Here is a 20,013-nt window from a genome sequence, read left to right as displayed (position 1 = left end):
TGGCGGCGACGATCTCTGTAGTGTGGCGGGCGCGGTTGAGGATGCGTCCTATACAGCAAGCTTTGGCTCGGCTGTGGACTCACACGGAGGATCTGGAGCGCAGTCTCACAGTCCCCGAGTGGTTGACACCTCACCTTCAGTGGTGGACAAATGTCGGGAATCTCACCAGGGGGATCCCTTGGAAATCCCGACGCCAGCTCTCACAGTTCAGACCGATGCGTCCCTCACGGGCTGGGGGGGTGTTCTGGGCAGTCTGTCGGCGTCCGGACTCTGGTCCGAAGCCAAAGCCCACCTTCACATCAACGTGTTGGAACTGAGAGCTGTGCGGTTGGTATTCGAGCGCTTCAGAGAGCATGTCCGTGGCCAGGTAGTCCGTCTTCAGTTGGACAACCAGACGGCCATGTCGTACATCCTGAAGCAGGGAGGCACGGTGTCCCCAGCGCTCCTCCGGGAGGCGGGACTTTCTCCTCTGGTGCGATCAGTACGACTGTCAGGTACTCCTGTTTATCTCCCCGGGCTGGAGAACGTCGCGAGCAGATCGCGCCTTCGCCGGATCCTGGCCCCGCGAGAGCATGGATGCTCGACAGGCAGATTTTCAGAGTAATCTCCCCAGTTGTACGGGTCATTCCAGGTGGATCTGTTTGCGTCCGGGGGACGCATCAGACACCCATGTTCTGCTCTCGGATACCGGACCCAGGGCGTTGGCTGCCGACTTCCTGCTGGATTGGACTGGGCAAAGTGCTCTGGGCGTTCCCGCCGTTACCACTCATTCCCCGTGTCCTTTCACAGCTGTCCACCCAGCCAGCTCGGCTACTTGTGCTACTGGCACCGCTTTGGCCGTCACAGAGCTGGTTTCCGGTAATTCTCAGGTTTCTGGCTCAGCCTCCTGTTCTATTACCTTTACGACCGGACATTCTCACTCAGAACGGAGCGCCCCACCCAAATCCACGGATTCAGTGGGTGGCTTGGCCTCTGTCAGGTCTAACCTCGAGACACGCGGAATTCCTGCAGCAGTTGCAGACACAATTCTGGCTTCGGTGCGGATTCGACAAACGTTCAGTCACGAGGATAGGTGGTCCCGCTATGCGCGCTGGTGTTCAGATAGGGGCATTGCAGATCCCTTTTCTGCGGATTTAGTCCGAGTATTGGAGTTTTTGCAAGCTCGTTTGGAAGAAGGCCTGGCGGCTTCGACCATTCGTGGCTACTCCACCGCTATTTCCACTTTTCACACCCCTGTCGATGGTGCTCTTCTTCACAGCGCTTTCTTGCTGGCGCGGAACGGATTCGACCTGCGCTCAGGCGAACCAGTCCACCTTGGGATTTGTCAATTGTGCTAGATTGGCTGTCCGGTCCTACTTTCTCACACCTATCGGCTATTTCCATTCAGTTGTTAACTTGGAAAGCTGTTTTTCTGGTGGCGGTAACATCTGGACGTAGGGCGGCGATTTACATGCTATTTCGTCCGACCCGGCGCTGACTGTTTCACACGGATCGTGTCAGTATTCGCCTCCCAGATACTTACCGACCGAAGGTCGATCACGCTTTCCATGTGACAGCTCCTATCGAACTTCCTACTCTTACCCAGCCTTCCACATCGGGGACCACTCCTACGAGCACTCACCCGTTGGATGTCCGTAAGACGCTCAAAGTCTATATCAAACGAACGCAGGGAATCCGTACGGGTACCCAGCTGTTCTGTTACGGTGGCGGGAAGGCTGGTGTGCCAGCGAGCAGGCAGACTTTGTCTCGCTGGCTAGTTTCGTGTATTTGTGCCGCTTATCAGGCTAAGGGCAAGCCTCCCCCTGAGGGGTTGAAGGCTCACTCGGTCAGGGCAGTAGCCGCATCAAAAGCTTTGCATCGGCACTCCCATTGAAGAGATCTGCTCTGCCGCTATTTGGAGCCAGCCAAGCACGTTTATACGGCACTATCAGCTCGATACGCATTCCCGTAATCGTGCGAGCTTTGGCCGTACGGTTCTCTCCAGTGGACAGTGTCCTGCCACCCTGACCGAGTGAGTCTTGGTTTATTGGTTTGGTTTTTGACGCTGCTGTACAATAATTGCGTATTATTGACATATCTGCTACTGTGAGCTAACTACATGTACCCCCTTTCGATTCTCTCAGGAGTTATTTGTCGAATGTGAGCGGTATTTACATTCCCCCCTACGGTGCTCACTAATGGACACATGGTGGGTGGGTCTTTGACATTCGCACCACGTGCGTTGTCTCACTATGCTAAATGGAGGTCGTCTTTGAGTACACTTCCTCCCTGTCAGTTCCCCTCCCATGATGCCTCTCGCGGAAGCGAAACTAGGACAAGTGACAGGTGAGTGTTATGGCGTCTGTTCAAATTTTTTTCCATGATACGATCGCTATATTTTGTGTGTGCTTGGACAGAATTCCCTCCTCCCTGGCCTCCGGTCTTTGGGAGTCTGTGTTCATGCATAATATGTACCCCAAGGACGATCTCTATGAAGAAGAATTAACCAAACCTGAAGAGGTTTTCATTTCTTCGAAGAGAGTCGTCCTTGGGGTAGGGCCCTCCCGCCTCCCCGCAATTCTGTTCACTGATATATTCAGCAGAAGGAATGATGATACGGGTCTAGGAGCCTACCCAGTTGGTGCGCATGCGCAACGGGAGGTAACTCCGTGAGGTAGGGGCCGTATAATAAATAAAAGAGTTTATTTATTGTTCAATCTTTTTATTCAAAAAACATTGATACAACTGTCACAGGACATTTTTCAGCCGGAAAATGCATATGTACCCCAAGGACGACTCTCTTCGAAGAATTGAAAACCTCTTCAGGTTTGTTTAATTTCAAGTGCATATTTGTCACATAACACTGGCCCCATTCAATGTTTCAGATTGCAAGCTTAAGTGTGCCAATGGCGGTAAACTGGATTCGGGCACCTGCTCGTGTTCTTGTGTTGGTGGCTATCGTGGTGCTGGCTGTGGCAAGGCACCTTGCACGACGGCTTGCGTTAACGGCAACGTTGACCAGAAAGACTGTGCATGTGTGTGTACAAAGGGCTGGACTGGCCCCAAATGCGGTAAGGTGGAGTTGTTCATGTTTCGTTAACAGAACAAGTTTACGCCGCACACACCAATATTCTATTTCGTGGTTGTTTGTCTGGTCCAGGCTCGATTATTTACAATTAGATGCTCATGACGTTGATCACTTATCTACACAATTGGGATACGATGACGTGTCAAGCAAGTCAGCGAGCCTGATCACCCGATCCCGTTAGTCGCCACTTACAAGCATGGGTTGCTGAAGACCAATTATAACCCGGGTACGGTAACGGTAGAAACCTGACAGTCGGGTTCCATGGCTTGCTTCGTCACATGTCTCCGACGGCGTGCAGTGCTCAAAATATCACCGGATTGTTTGGTCCAAACTCTAGCTTCCGTTGTGTCAAGTGTCTTTGAGAGCCGGAGAAGATACGTTTTATGTTATCGTTTTCTGAATCTACCATTTTGTCGTGTCTAATTTCTGGTTTCCCAAATACGTGTCCGTGACTGGATTGGGTGATCCCCCTGACTTGATTCCGTTTCATCAGATCAAATATTCACTGGATTACTCAATCTCAGTTGATCCGTAGTGGTTAGAGCTCCGCCCGGAGAATCGCGGGTCTGATCCCCGACCGCGTCATACCAAAACGACGTTATGGTATTGTTGGTCCCTGCCTGGCGCTCGGCATTAATGGGTACAACAAGGACTGGTCGGCTCGAGTCAGTATAGCTTCACTGCGGCATGGTATCTCAGTGGGCTAGCACTATAAAACCAGCTTAAGTCTGGGCTAGTACAAGCAGCCGCATACACGCATATATATGAGCGAAATATTCTCAGATGACGTAAAACCCAATTTCACCTCACCTCACCTCCAATCTCAGTTGTTTATAGACGGCTTTCCAGGCTAGTGCAGCGGGCATTTTGCAGATACAGTGATGGGTAATTGTTTATATTTCTCGTTCTAGATGAAATCGACCAATTTCTGTATTTACTATAGACATACTGCCGAGTGCAAAAATGGAATACACTTCATCTTTTCATTTTTGTTTAGACAATACAGGATTCTAAGCATATTCTTAGACTACGTCTGTTACTGAAGTCGGTATGTCCGGAGTTTATATTTAGCTCATGGAGTGGTTTTTGAAGCGCCACGATGGCAGCAAACATTGCACGTGTCTGAATGAAACCCACTCGTACAGACATTTCTCAAGGTCATGTATTATGTGATAATCATTCCAGACTGTAGTCGACAGTGTGCAAATGGAGGCACTCTGGATGAAGCTAAGTGTCAGTGCGCATGTGCCGGCGGCTACCGTGGTCCAGACTGTAGTCTTCCTCCGTGCAAGACAGAATGTAAGAATGGCAAGGTCAACCAGAAGAACTGTGTGTGCGAGTGTACAGAGGGATGGAGCGGTCCTAAGTGTGGTAAGAATTGGATTACTACTCAATAAAACGTTTGTTTCTTCTCGTGAAGGTCCGGGTTAGAATATTGATCTTCAGTAACCCAGGCTTGTCGCAAGCGGCAACTAACGGAATCGGGTGGTCAGGCTCGCTGACTTGGTTGACACATGTCATCGGTTCCCAAGTGCGCAGATCGATGCTCATGCTGTTCATCACTGGATTGTCTGGTCCAGACTCGATTATTTACAGACCGCCGCCATATAGCTGGAATATTGCTGAGTGCGGCGTAAAAGTAAACTCACTCCTCTGTCGGCACCAGAAATTATTTATCTTTATTACAATGACTGACAGACTGCCAACTGAAGTGTCCTTATGGTAGCGCACTGCACATGTCTTCGTGCGTTATTCAGGTATATTTTGCTTTACAGCCTTTTAACTTTGTGCGCATTATACAAATGGTTGGAATGAAATCTGTTTCAAGTATGAAACCGACGTCCTATGTTTGGTAACGTTTCAGATTGCAGTCTCAAATGTGCTAATGGAGGAACTCTCGACAAGGCTAAATGTGAATGCACGTGTGCTGGCGGATACAGAGGTGCGGACTGCACCAAGCCTCCATGCAAGACAGAATGTGTCAATGGCAAGGTCAACCAGGCAAACTGTGCCTGCGAGTGTCAGGAAGGATATGTTGGTCCCAAGTGTGGTGAGTATTGTTTGAGGTTTTGTTGCTCATTTGAATTGATAGGGGAACCGGGGCGGTGGGGTAGCCTAGTGGTTAAAGCGTTCGCTCGTCACGCCGAGGACCCCGGTTCGATTCCCCACATGGATACATGTATGAAGACATTTCTGGTGTCCCCCTCCGTGATATTGCTGGAACATTGCTAAAGGCATAAAACTAAACTAAACCTCTTTTAATATAAACATTAAACGAAGATACTTTCAATGGCGAAATAGACGCCAAATGATACGTCTGTCATTATGGAATATCGGGTGCGAATAGCTTGTTTCAGATTGCCTACTTATGTTGCAGACTGCAACCTCAAGTGTGCAAATGGGGGTAAACTGGATCCAAGCACCTGCAAGTGCGCGTGTACCGGCGGGTATCGCGGCGCCGACTGTAACCTCCCTCCTTGTAAGACAGAATGTGTCAATGGCAATGTCAACCAGAAGAACTGCGCTTGCGATTGTAACTTCGGTTGGAAGGGACCAAAGTGCGGTAGGTGACAGCATATTGCCTGTCCATCTGTAAAGTTCATTACTGTAGAGAATTCATACTATTTGGGAATGTTATTGGAGTCACTCTCTACGTCTGAAGGCTTGACCTGATTCATTGTCCACTGACTTATAAATCAATGCCACTACAGTAAAGGATTTCAGTGTAGGACGGTGTGGAAACGTTTAGAGCTGTTCAGCTACTTCTGAAACAACAGGGCCCCGTTCCTCAAAGCGATCGTATCGCTACGACTGTCGTAACTCCCATACTTTAACATAGACTTACGACTGTCGTAGCGCCACGATCGCTTTGAGGAACGGGGCCCTGTATTCGTGTTGCAAAACTAAATTAACCCTATTATACCATGAATATACCGATATCATGTTCTGAGCTTGTTGCTATACTGACATTCAGATTTTTGTACTTGGTGTTACTGTAAAACGGATATACTGCAAATTCATACTGGTCTTCAGATTGCAAGCGGCAATGTAGAAACGGAGGAGTCCTGAATCCGGCAACATGTGACTGCGCATGCGTGAACGGCTATCGTGGCTCCCTGTGTGGCCTTGACCCCTGTACCACCAAGTGCGTCAATGGCAAGGTCAATCAGAAGAACTGCAAGTGTGAATGTTTGGAAGGCTGGAGCGGTCTATCTTGTGGTAAGTGGTTGAATAACGTTAGTTTATACAACTGCCATGCGTAGTTAGGTTAGAGCAAGATCCAGCCACCTCGTGTTAGCATAAATGTTAATACACAATCATCGGACAGGGCTTCCTGTGTTCGCAGATGAAACAATCTTCATACTGTAAAAAATACTCCACAAATTCCTAATGCCCAACACCTGCCTTTTGAAACAAATGTGGCACTAGAAATTGCCTTCCACTATTTTGCAACCATCGAGCTAAAGAATTTGATCACCATCTCCAGACTGTCAGCGAATGACAATAGGTCATGCCCTGGAATATCAAGGATGAACATGGCATCCTGCTATCATGAGGTGCTTGGCTCTCCGGACACAAATGGTGAAAAAGTGACTTTTGACAGGCTGTTTAGGATATATTTGGAAGAATTAAGTTCCTTCCCACTCATCCCCTACACGCAATTATATATCGTTGTTTATGCAGAGAGGCGGTGGGGTAGCCTAGTGGTTAAAGCGTTGGCTCGTCACGCCGAAGACCCGGGTTCGAATCCCCACATGGGTACAATGTGTGAAGCCCATTTCTGGTGTCCCCCGCCGTGATGTTGCTGGAATATTGCTAAAAGCGGCGTAAAGCCAAACTCAGTCAGTCAGTGTTTATTCAGCTTGTCGACCTCATTCTCGTCAATTGTTTTCAGATTCTCTCGTATATTAGACATGCGTCCTGACAACAGTGTTCAAAGGGTCAGTAACGTGGAGTTGCGTCCCTTGTATATTTAAATGTGGTTAAGGGCGGTGGGGTAGCCTAATGGTTAAAGCGTTGGTTCGTCACGCCGAACACCCGGGTTCGAATCCCCACATGGATACATTGTGTGAAGCCCATTTCTGGTGTCCTGGAATATTGCTAAAAGCGGCGTAAAATCAAAGTCAGTCAGTCAGTTAAATGTGGTTAAACATTGCCGGAGCTGTGAGAGGGCGACACGACACAACTTGTGTCCTGTTAAAATGACATCTTAACATGCGCTCTCAGAAAATATTTTGTGCTTAGAATGCGGACTGAAGTGTAACAATGGTGGCACCCTGCTAAAGCGGTACTGTCGATGCCTTTGCGCCAATGGCTACCGTGGCGACTCCTGCAGCGACCCCCCATGTACGACGGAGTGTGTGCGCGGCCGGGTGAACAAGCGCACCTGTGAATGCGTTTGCAGAAAATATTGGTCTGGACCCAAATGTGGTAGGTATATCGCTAAGATACTAGTAACAGTGAACGTATATAACGAACAAATACGAACAGCCTTATTTCTATTGTTTTCGGTAAGAGGGGAAGGGTTACGGCCAATTCCTGTACAGTTTAATCGATATGTCAATAATGATGTATACGTAGAAGTAATGTTGACTTAAACGTCTTATAGCCATAGTTTACTGTACATATTTACCTCAACATTTTCAACTATTCATGTCGTCCAATGGATACGAGGCCATCATATCCATTCGTTCTCTTTCAAGCTTTCCAGGAGCTATAGTCCGTTTGCAGTGAAAACGTACCGATGAATTTCACTTCAAACAAAAAAGTAAATTAATGAACTAAAGTGAAAATAAGATTGCGAATCCTCATAATTTTACCTTGACAATTGAACATTTAAATCAGAATTTAATTCATCTTGGGATACAATTTGTTTGACAAAAGACAAATAGATTCAAATCGCTATTATTGGTTTGTATTACAAGGGGGTAAGCGTAGTAGTTGAAACAGTGAAACAAATACACGTGCGGTAAGTGATGAGCGTTAACTTAGACCAACCCTACTTATTCTCGGTTTTTCTAATGCTGCATACTCCCTTGCAACACAAACCAATTACAGCTGTTTGAAACCATGATTGTTTGTTAAACAATTTTTATCCTAAGTTGAATAAAATTCTGAGATTTAAATGTGTAGAACGTCGTCTTAAACGTAATATCGCGTACAGTTGACATTGTGTATCTGGCTCTATTTTCAGACTGTAACCTTCATTGCCAGAATGGTGGCATCCTGGACTCAAAGACTTGTTCCTGCAAGTGCGTCAATGCCTACCGTGGTGCCGCCTGTGGTCTGCCGCCGTGCAAAAGCCCGTGTGTCAACGGAAAACACAACCCCAAGAGCTGTGCCTGCGAATGTTCCGAAGGGTGGAGTGGCTCGAAATGCGGTGAGGACAAAACCACTGAGCAGCTGCAGCATGGTCACGGTTCTAATTAATTCCCAGTTAGATTTTGTTCAAACGTAATTGCCACTGGCCCTGTAAAATATGCATACTTTGTGTCCCATTTCTTTGAGACCCCACTTTGGGACGGGTTTGTTGAAAAAGACAGGAAGGCCAAATACAAACAATTCTGGAACACTTGTTTTCATTAACAATATTTTTCACATGGTTGGTTTTGTCTGTTACATTTCATAAGCACTACAAGCTCGTTTCAAGTCATGATTGAATTTATCTTGAGGATTCCAAGAAATTTGTTCCCAACATACTAGTCATCCTTTTAAAGATGTGAAATTTTGCCAAAAAAACCCCTAAAAGAACTACATGTTTTTTTCCTTATTTTTATGTGCATTAACAAATTTCATAAATGACGCTAACCAATTATTTTCGATGATTGATCGGTAGTAATGAACCAATCATCAATTATGAGATTTGAACCAATTCTCAACACTACTGTCTTCTAATTATCATTAAGCTTCGGCTGAATAGAATATTTTTGGTTTGTTTGAGCTTTCACAATGGCAAATTTAAACTTGGCAGATAAATTCGTTTCAGCATTATCCCTCATTACATGACTCCTACTTAGGTTTTGCATAATACGCTCAGAAGCACACCCCATGTTACTGCAACTTAGTCTGAAAACACCCATGTCTCTCCTGGCGGTAATAATGAACATTGTCGACCCGTGAAGGTCCGGGTTAGAATTGATCTTCAGTAACCCATGCTTGTCGTAAGCCATCGGGTGGTCAGGCCCGCTGACTTGGTTGACACATGTCATCGGTTCCCAATTGTGCAGATCGATGCTCATGATAATCACTGGATTGTCTGGTCCAGACTCGATTATTTACAGACCGCCGCCATAAAGCTGGAATGTTGCCGAGTGCGGCGTAAAACTTCACTCACTCACTCATGAACATTGTCTCCACAGACTGTAATCTCACATGTGAGAATGGCGGGATACTGGACGGTAACCGGTGCGAGTGTACTTGTGTCAATAAGTACCGCGGCAAGACGTGCATCAAACCCCCGTGTAAGACTCCATGTGTTGAAGGACGCGTCAACCAGGACAACTGTGCCTGTGAATGTCACCTGGGCTGGAGCGGCGCCAAGTGTGGTAAGTCTGGGCTATAAATCAGTATTCCCTTCAGCTGGTCGGCCAGTACCTCCCAGACCTGTCAATATCAGGGTTAGTATTTATCTTCGGCAACCCATGCTTGTCTTGAGAGGCGACTAACCGGATCGGGTGGTCACTATCGCTGACTTGGTTGACACATGTCATCGTATCACAATTGCGTACATCAATGCTCATGCTGTTGATCACGAGAGTGTCTGGTCCAGACTCGATTATTTACAGAGCGCCGCCACATAGCTGGATTACTGTTGGGTACCGGCTTAAACAACCAACACTTTGTATCTGTATGTCATCCTGGTCAAACCCAATGTAATAGATACAAATACAAGGGTGGTCTAGTGGTTTGCTTGTCGGTCTGTGAGAACCAGTTCAGGCTATGGGGACCCATGTCCAGTTTGGGGTTCATCCTGACGCTTGGTGTTAGTGAGGATACTTGTTATCTCCATGTATCCTGGATAGTTAAAGAATCGACTATAGTACTGTCGGAAATAGAAAAAAAACTGTTTTTAGGCTGTTACCCTGTATCCCTAAAATTGACACAATTGCAAATAGCATATGTCGAAATAACCCACTTCGGCCTAACTGGGCGTTCAGTGGGATGCGTAATACGATATCCAGAAAAGCATGTTTACTCGTAAAAATACGAATAGCTGCTGAAAACAATAGATCAGACTATAGATGGCAATTAGGTCGCTCAGCCAGGTATGACGACGGACCGTCGACTCACCTGGCATGAAATGCATGTGCTGCCTACAGGCACAAGGGGTCATCTCAAAGATATTTTGTGCTTTTTCATGTGTGTTGACTATGTCTCATCTATTGATTAACATCTTACGTGTCTTTCTTTCATAAAGTTTATGTTGAGATATGTAAGAGTATGATACCCGAAAACCATAGAAACGCATCGTAGTATATAGGTGGCATGACCACCCGAAGATCGACAGGACTGGATATTATTTGTAAATTGTTATGACGTGCCGTTTACCTCCCCAATAATATTGCCCTAAAGGATTATCTTATCTTAGCTGATATCTCTATCCCCAAGCCCCACCCCAGGTTTTGCTTTTGAGGCGACCCCTCCTGTTTCTTTTTATAGTGACAGTGAGACTGCATGGTCGCTACATCCTTAATAGTTTCGGCATAAAGTTATTATTTTTTTACGTCAGCTATCGTTTATAATGAATCTACGACTAATTTCAAATCGGGCATTTAAAAAGTGTCCTTTGTAATATAATATCGTCGCACACTAATTTGCATAAAGCCATGGTCTGTTCCAAATAAGTCTTTTTGGACTTAGAAAAACCCCGCATTGCTCATTTCTGCACTAATTTCCCCTCAGTAAAGTCCCTTTTCTCCGTTTCCTATGTCTCTACCACTGAGACTGTAGTTAGGCCGAACTTAGTTTAACAGATATTTCACACTTTCACATATCAACTACATATTTTGTAGAGATAACTGAGAAAATAGTTTTTTTTCTATTTCCGACAGTACTATAGTTTCAGATTGTTTATCGATCCTATAATTGACAAGTTTACTTCCACATTACATGTCAGACGTAAGAACAAGGATACAGCCGAATTATTTTCCCTTGTAGATTGTAAACAGCTGTGCAACAACAACGGGACTCTGGACGTGTCCAATTGCAAGTGCGCATGTTCCGGGGCGTTCTACGGGAAGAGCTGTTGTAAGCGTCGCAAATCAAATGTTGAACTTTGTGCAATGTTAGCTATTCATGGTCCTGAGCACATCTCCTTGCATCTGTAATTGAGGTCAATGAACCTGTTCATCAACTAAGATGCTGTCATAATCGAATTGCCGACCGAAGTGAAACATAACGGAATATAACTTCTAACTCAGGAGGGTTGTTCTCAGGTGTACCTCTGATATTTCTCCCTGAGAGTTGACAACCTCTAGTACGTCATGCCTTTCTAAAAGATGACTGTAAAGCGTTTGTCGTCACGTCGATGACCCGGATAGGTACAATGTGTGAATCCCATTTCTGGTGCCATCCGCCATAACATTGAAGGAATATAAGAATAAGTGGTGTAAACCATGCTCGCTCGTAGGTGCCTGATATTGTCATGAACGGCTTAATGAAACTTGGTGTTACTAATTATCCATGACATTTATTCATCTCCGATTGGTTTTCGTCCGAATGAGCTTTACAAACAGCTGCAACAATGTTGACCACGGCGTACAAATCACTTTTACTGATGATTCTTTTTCAGCAAAATGCCGACGGAAATGTGAAACCCCGCAAGTCCTGTCACCAGCTTCCTGTTCATGTCAAGGTGACATTTGATAACGTTGTCGGAACATCAGTCATTTCATCAGTGCTTATAAGCTTTGTGGAGGGGTATGTGCAATACAGATAGGTTAAACGGGATTGGATACTTGCCTCCGGGACGGTAGGGACGACTATGCCCCAGTATGATTGTTGTAAAAGCTAACATATAGGGTTGATAAATTAGGCGTCAAGTTTCCATGACAAGGTGGAACGGTTTTCAAATCAAGATGTTTCTGGGCCAAATCGAATATTTATGGGACGTTTTGCAGCTGAGATTGCTCAGTGTGGCATAGCACAGTGTTGCTGAATATTGCAAATATTTAGTCCCCTCTAGTTGCCTCAAGTAGCCTCCTTGCCCCTTTACTGGGTTTGTTTGAAGCCTATTCTTAGCTCACCTAAATTAAAATATAAAGAGTCTCATGGCCTGAATTTATCTTTGCGCGTAGTTAGTGACGAGTGGATGTATATTCCATATTTAGCGTGATTCGTGTTTTGGGTCCTTTTTTCACCCTTGCACGTTGGTCGTAAATTCTTTTCTCGCAATATATGTAGTAACACCTTAAGCCATACAGCTGAAACTAATTGTTAATAACCGACTAGACCGTCCTGTTTTCAGCTTTGCCTCCCTGCACAAAAACCTGTTCTAGTCAAACGGTGCTCTACAAACGAACCTGCTCCTGTGTACCGAACACTGGTAGGTGAAACGTCTACTTGAGTTGGGGTGGTGGGGAAGCATGTTTGTTACAGCGTCCACTGAGATGGATTCCTTACATGGGTACAATGCGTTAAGCCCACTTCTGGTTTTCCCAGGGGTGGTGCATAGGTGCTCTTGCAAATAATCACTGGTTTGCTTGGTCCAGACTTGATTACAAACTATATATAGCCGACGAGTTCGGTTGTCAGGAGCTAAACATTATCAGCAGGAAACAGCTACCATTACGATTCCTTTCAGGCAAACTTAATCATTCGTAGTTTGAGTACTGCTCACCTCACCTCATAACATTATTTTCACACATGCAGTGAACTGCGCCCAGTTCGACGGCCCCAAATGTAAGAAAGTAGTTGAAGGCAAGTTCTGTGGTACCCCTGCTTCTGATGCTGACTGCCCTCAGGGATGTGGACTCTGTGGTGAGTATGGCAACTTTCAAAACAAGTGTCGGGGCAGGGATACAATTTCACGCTACACCAAGTGGGTTTGTCTTGCATGGCTCAAGGGAGGTGAATTGGATTTCGATGTGGCGCAATACAATAATGTACATACAATCAACATTCAACTGGAAACTTGTATCGAGCGTTAACAGTAAACTGTACGCATTGTCATTTGTAGAGTTGACTAGAATATCAATTGTGTTTTACAGAGCGGGACTTCACTCCGCCGCCAAAGGATGACAAGCCCAAAGCACATATAGACGACGAGGAAGAAAATCCCTTTGGTAAGTAACACCAAGGCATCCTAACGATCTATTGCTCCGACCCTTAGTTGCTTCAGGTCATATACAAAAGCTGATTAGGATATCTCCACACTAAATTATTGCAGAGTTGCCATAAGGATGCAAAGTTTTCTTTAACAAGGATCCACTGCTCATAATTATATTCCTGCTGCGTTGGTCGTTGCTCTAATATCGATCACCAGATGGTCTTGTCCAGTCATTTACAGACATGTGCCAAGCATCTGGAACATTTAAACCGCATGAAATAGACCGGGAATTTTATGTGTTCTTTTGCACCTTGCAGCAAGTGGGTGTGGTAAGGCACCGGAAGTAGCCAATTCGAAGCACGTCCAGGATGGTGATGGATCCGTCATGACTGTTATCATCTACTCGTGCCTTGATGGCTTCACTGGAACCGGGGAAGGCATTACCCAGTGCCAGGAGGACGGTACCTGGTCGGATTTTGAGTTCACCTGTACAAGTAAGTGTAAGACTCTTGCTATTTAGCCGAGAGTGTATTGAATTTATTCCCGATTAGAAGTTGCGTATATAGGTTTCTATATTCAGTACTTATACGCTACTGTCCATGACCGCATATGTAATAGTAACATGGAGATCGTAATTCCATCAAATTTGTTGCATATAACTTTTTTCTTTAGCCGGGAATTTATTCAACCTGTTTCCTGTCACCCATATACTCTTGTACATATTTTGAATGCTTCCACTTTGCCAAATTGATTGCTTCACATAAATACCTAAACTGATTATAATAACAGGTTAAAACCTCCATTTAGATAGAATTAAATGTCATAAGAACTCTCACTTACCAATGCTAAATGCAGTGTAAAACCCTATTCGCCTGCAGATTATCTGTGTAAAGCGCTTTTCTCAGGATGAACAGAGCATCGACGCTCTAGTTATCCCCTTGTTTGCATGCTACAAGTTTGCTCGCTTTCTGCTTGATCTAGCCAAGGCTAAGAGGAGTATTGCTGGATGCGGACCCCCACCTGAACTGGACGGAATGACGGTGACGTTCAACACCACCTCCTCAGTCGGCGCGACCGCTATGTACGAGTGCCTCAAGGGATACATGGGATCAGGATTTGGTCTGTCAGAGTGTTCACATGACCATCAGTGGACGCGACCAACACTTACATGCTCCGGTGAGATCACGACCAGACATTGCCCTGATCTATAATTACTACTGCACGATATTGAAGGTTTTGCGAAAAGTGTCCAGCTGCTCGCTTTGAAAAGTGTATGTCTGCAAAAAGTTAACGAGGAAAGAATGAAAATTTCCAAAGGGTAGCAAAGACCGTTCACTGCCTGCTCCTGGAACACTACTGAATTGAAGACACACGTTTCCATGGCAATTGGCAATCATTATTTACGAGCAAGATGTTAAGATATATCCATTTGAACGAGTCCATACTAACAATTTTAACGCCAGCATACAGTAAAAAGCTAGGTAATGATAGAAATTAAAGACTTAAGTCTATAACTATATATCTAATTCACATTCATATGTTTGTACTTGCAGCCAAATCAAGTAACTGGATACAAATGGGGCAAGCACTGCAATCCCACAATCCACAGTTCTACTCAGTCGTACATGACCTATTCTGGGAGTCGTGTTCACCAACTATGACGGTCTCGGTGACCTTGGGACAAGACAAGATGCTGTTCTATCTTCACAACGTCGGATGGGACGGGTCTGACATATGGGGGCAGTCGGTTCTCAGGCTGACCAAGCAAGACTGGGATACGTTCTCCTTAAAACCAAAGCGCGAGTACAACATCTTCCTCACTAACTCGGACTGGACCATCCTTGTCGTCGGCGATGACGGAGTATACGAGAGGAAGACTCGACGTTCTATCCTAGATTGGTCCTATAAGAATGATTCCTGTCTGCTGCACGTTGGTTCTGATTCGGATGCAGTTCTGGCAGGACTTCTGGATGGAAACGGCCTACATCAAAGGGACATAACTCACGTTGATGGAGAACTATTTGCTACTCAAAGTCAAAGTGTATCAGATTTCAAAGGTCGAGAAACAGGTTGGTATACCAAGAAAGAATTATCAAACGGTGTTCAAAAAGTAATCCGTTGGCATCCAAACAAAAAGACAGCGACTGCCAGCATTGATGACGAGACGCCGCAATGGTGCCTGGACACGTGTTGGCACGAAGTATCCTTGACCAAAGACACGACTCGGCTAATCAACGGGATCATGGCTGGACACAATGCCCTCATAAAAGTAGGCAAGCTATTAGGTACAGCTCGAGACATCATTGTCTATGAAGGTCATGTGACTGCAACCCTCATGGAGTATTGGTCCCCCTCTGACCAATCAGCATTCTCGGAACATTCTGAACAAGTATGGCAATCCGTTTCTTCCCAAGGGGAAGTAACCTCGTGCAGACACAAACAGGAAACATCAACGGTCACATCCTACACAAAAGAGAATCTCCCAAGTCGGTGGTTCCTTGACAGTCGGCCATGGAGAAAGGTTTTATCTGTTGATTCTAAAGGAATAGTCATTTCGGGCTCCAAATTGGATCTCGCTGTCAGCCTCAAAGCCAGCAAAGAACTGAGACTGGGCATCCGTCTCACCAGTGGCCTCCTCCACTACATGACTGTCGACACAGTGGTTTTGCGGGATTCAGGCGATGTTGCTGCGGAGGTCACAAACCATCCGGGTCTCGAATTGGACAAGGATTCAAAGTTCAGTCTGTATTCTAACTGCCGCACATGGTCAGCTATTATTACGACAGAAGGACAGTACAAAGTGTACGAGTACACCTTGGGCAACGTAGGCAAACACATTGTAAGGACGGATGTCGTCAGTATAGAATGGTTTGTGTACTGATCTTTCACCTTGGTGTCGGTTGCAAAATTTTACGTAATAAAATGGTCCATGGTTTCTGTTTCTTTCGTTTGTCAATGAATTAGAATATAACTTGTCACCCATGGCCACACGTTCACTCACCTCGTCCGGACGAAAAACCTGGTTCCACAGGGGTTCCAATCACTGAACAATATTTTTTTTAAACTCAACTTTTGCAGTGGTATGTTTTTATGTTATGATTAACAAATATTTCAAATTTGAACGAAGTGTATTTTATGTAATGAGTGTAGCTGCAGAACTTCTCTAAAATATTCATTTCTTCACCGATTTCGTTCAAATTTGAAATGTTAATATACGATTGCAAAAATCTAGAGTGTTTTTTAAATTACTGTTCAAACAGTGATTCGAACCCCTGTGCCTGGTTCGATTCCCGGTGCCCCGTTCCCACCTCGATGCTGTAATATTGCTCAATGCGGCTTAAAACAACACATGCACAATGCTACTCAACGTTGATAAGGATATTTGTATCTAAATGAAATTGCCCATTATCGTATCAAGTATACATTTCAGTAAAACATGATTATCCTCATGGAATGTTGTTCATGTGAAAAAGGCCTTGGCCAGCAGATAAGTGTGTAAAGCTACGGTAACCGCACGCACGCACGCACGCACGCACGCACTCACGCACGCACGCACGCACGCACGCCCGTCCGTCCGTCCGTCCGTGTTGGTGGTAGCCGTTATCAAGCAAGTGATAAATATAATGTATTAAAGTTGTTCTTATCTTAATGTCCCTCGAAACGCTTGTGAGTATCTAGCCGGGACCCGATAGTTTAGACCGCCATGGGTCCCCTGCCGCGATATTGCTGGAATATTGCTACAAGCTGCGTAAAACCAAACTCACTACAGTCCGTTTGAGTCAGAAACGGACCGATGAATTGCAAATTTTATCATTGTACAAAATTGCCACAGAAATATAAATAGTACACATGTTTATCATTTACTAATACCCAACAGCTTTCTTATATTTGAAACTATCATTGAAAACGCAAAAGTTGTTATCTGTTGCGCCGGGATGAAACCGCAGAAACGGAACAGCCAGTCATGGCGGGGGACATCTCAAAATCTATTCCGGGACACCTGTCGGTTCCTCATCTGTCGTAGTGTCATAGTCAGGACTTAAAGGGATGACAAGTGGTGCCACAGTTGCCTGTTGTAAGCCATCCCGAGACCAGTAACCTTGTTCAATGACGTTAGCTACCTTGTTGACACAGTTTTGCCAAGTTTCAGTCGTGATTTTGTTAAGGGATTCCTTAACCAAAACCTCTACGTCACGTAATCTAAAAGTTGTGTTTGATCTGGCAACATCTCCTGTGACAATACCCCATATCATTTCAGTGGGGTTAAGGTCACAGTGATAGGGTGGAAGTCGCAGACTATCGTGACCCTTACTTTTTATGTAACTGTCAACTTTGTAGAAAGGTTCACCTTTGTGGGTTTTATGATCTCATATAGCTGAGGCTTCGTTGCCTTTTGAAGGCCGTGCGATCTGAAATTTGTCGAGCCATGATATCATATCACCTTTTCGACTGTTCGATGTCGGGGCTTTACTGTCGGGGTCCTGCACGCTGTGGTATGGGGCATTGTCCATTACGATAAAAGACTTCTCTGGTAGAGCTGGTACCAACTTGTTTTTAACCCAATCGAGGAAAACCGCACCATTCATCTCGGAATGGTTGTCTGTTATCTGTGGACTTTGCCCTGAATACCAAGTAGCAGCCTTGGAGAAAGCCTTTGCTGGAGCAACTAGCATGGAGAATGATTAGTCTCTTTTCCCTAGATACAGCTTTCTACCTGACCCCTTATCACCACCATCGGGTACCCACTGACTACTGGCTGTGTGCGAGGCATTGACCCAGGTCTCGTCCAAGTACATTGGCTCGAACCCTTCCTCGCGCTTCTTCTTTATAACCCTGAGAAAATTATTTCTCAAGCGAACAATATCAGGGCGTTCACAGAGTACTGACCTATTCTCCCCCGAAATTTTCTTATAACAATACCCGTAAGAGTCGCCAGAGTGTGTACTTTGATACTCTGAGGTGTTCTTGCTTCAAATGCTTTTTCAGCGACATGTATTTGTTTTCGGAATAGAGCTTGTTGATAGACAGCCTTACAAGGTTTTTTTGAAAGTTGTCCAAATGTTTTAATTTGTGTGATTTTGACACGACCCCTACCTGCTTCGCATCACCCTCACAATGTTTGTGTTCCAGAACATTTGTCAGTACCCTTGCTGATACTCCTAAAGCTTTTGCTGCCCGCTTACGGTTTTATTAATGGCATAAACTGGTTTGCCCCTTTCGGTTTCAGCACGGAAAAATCGTACACTTTTATCATCAACTGTTTCACGTCAGCATTCAACTTCATTTTCCATCGGGCATGTGTATCCCGTGCATGACGAGATAGTGGCTGTTCCGTTTCTGCGGTTTCATCCCGCCGCGACACATAACAACTTTTGCGTTGTCAATGGTGATAGTTTCTTAAACAACCTTTTTGGTGGAGTCCGGAAAATTTTCAAATATTAGAAAGCTGTATTTATTAGTAAATGATAAACATGTGTACTATTTATATTTCTGTGGCAATTTTGTACAATGATCAAATCATTCATCAGTCCGTTTCTGACTCAAACGGACTGTAGGCCGTAATGAATTGGCTGATAAACGACCGACGCGGCCTTTAGAAATTCTTTTTACAAGTATTGGCCAAGTTGATATTCCTGTTTGGCATGATTGAATGCTCTAGAATGACGACTACATGGATCAGTTGTACTTCCGATATGAAGCACTGGTTTGTCCAACTCGATTATTTGCAGGCCGCTCTGACATCGTGCATTCCTGGTATCTGGAGATAATATTGTCGCATCCACACCATGATGTCTTTTCACACACCGACATACTCGCCTACACCTTGATTTGATTCCAAATTCAGTGTATTTGTGACACTGCCGTCAGTTTTGTCTGTTTTTCTTTCAGGGAAACGATCGCAACAAAGCACATTCGTGACACACGATACATTTTAATGCATATGCAATACAAGTATTTATAAATAAGGTCAACGTTATCATTCGCCGCTTGTTCAGAGGAATATGGTTCAGAATAATTCTCGACAGTCTGTGTCACGATGCTAGTAAATGACTCGCGTGTGTGTCGTGAGCCCACAGCGTGGATCTGTTCCAATAGCGATTACATGCTGCTGTCAGAGCTGTAAAATTGCTGCGAGGAGTAATCGCTGAACACAGTATGCGCCATACAATGTCATTGTGTACACCTTGCACCTTTCGTTTTCAATATTGGTGAATAGATGGGTCTATTGCTGTGGTGAAATGGTGCTCTTTTCCTATATCCCTCTCCAACACAACTGATGTGGAAACTGGTTTTGTCCGTCCATCCGATTCCAGAGCACAACTCTAACCAAGAGTCAGCGCAGACAAGCTTGCGGTTGTAACTTTACTTGTTTTTCCCACATTTTTTTAAAATGAAGTTTATCATTGTTTAGTCACAGAACTGAATGAAGTGGTTTAATTTCCAGAGCAGAGGTTACACGTCTTTACAAAACTCGCTACCCACATTCATCATTTCATGTAGACAACCTATGCGATGAATTGTTTACGGAAGTTATTTCACACTTGAATGTTTTTCCTGTGTTTGGACACAGGTTACAGTATGTCTTGTATTCACTCTTCCACAAGGGACCACCTCCGTGATGTAGTGGTTAGAGCGTCCGCCCGGAGGGCGCGGGTTCAATCCCACCCGCTTCATACTA

The 20,013-nt window shown here is 45.0% G+C and overlaps 1 protein-coding gene across 1 annotated transcript in view; it reads left to right on the top strand.

Moving 5' to 3' along the window:
* The window catches only part of LOC124287598 (fibrillin-2-like), a 71,421-nt gene extending 55,152 nt beyond the window's left edge, over positions 1-16,269 (top strand). The window contains exons 43-58 of the mRNA XM_046724082.1: positions 2,865-3,050; positions 4,253-4,438; positions 4,932-5,117; positions 5,445-5,630; positions 6,101-6,286; positions 7,313-7,498; positions 8,262-8,447; positions 9,427-9,612; positions 11,225-11,314; positions 11,859-11,921; positions 12,534-12,611; positions 12,938-13,045; positions 13,276-13,350; positions 13,652-13,828; positions 14,316-14,510; positions 14,888-16,269. Of these exons, the coding sequence (XP_046580038.1) occupies positions 2,865-3,050; positions 4,253-4,438; positions 4,932-5,117; positions 5,445-5,630; positions 6,101-6,286; positions 7,313-7,498; positions 8,262-8,447; positions 9,427-9,612; positions 11,225-11,314; positions 11,859-11,921; positions 12,534-12,611; positions 12,938-13,045; positions 13,276-13,350; positions 13,652-13,828; positions 14,316-14,510; positions 14,888-16,215 (3,602 nt within the window). The 3' untranslated portion in view covers positions 16,216-16,269. The remainder of the gene's footprint in view (positions 1-2,864; positions 3,051-4,252; positions 4,439-4,931; positions 5,118-5,444; positions 5,631-6,100; positions 6,287-7,312; positions 7,499-8,261; positions 8,448-9,426; positions 9,613-11,224; positions 11,315-11,858; positions 11,922-12,533; positions 12,612-12,937; positions 13,046-13,275; positions 13,351-13,651; positions 13,829-14,315; positions 14,511-14,887) is intronic.
* The last annotated feature ends 3,744 nt before the right edge of the window (positions 16,270-20,013 follow it).

This window comes from Haliotis rubra, unplaced genomic scaffold, assembly GCF_003918875.1.
Source record: "Haliotis rubra isolate DU_JTF1 unplaced genomic scaffold, ASM391887v1 Scf402, whole genome shotgun sequence".
Taxonomy (NCBI): domain Eukaryota; kingdom Metazoa; phylum Mollusca; class Gastropoda; order Lepetellida; family Haliotidae; genus Haliotis; species Haliotis rubra.
The sequence above is the reverse complement of the archived record's forward strand: the minus strand, read 5'-3'. Positions and strand labels throughout refer to the sequence as shown.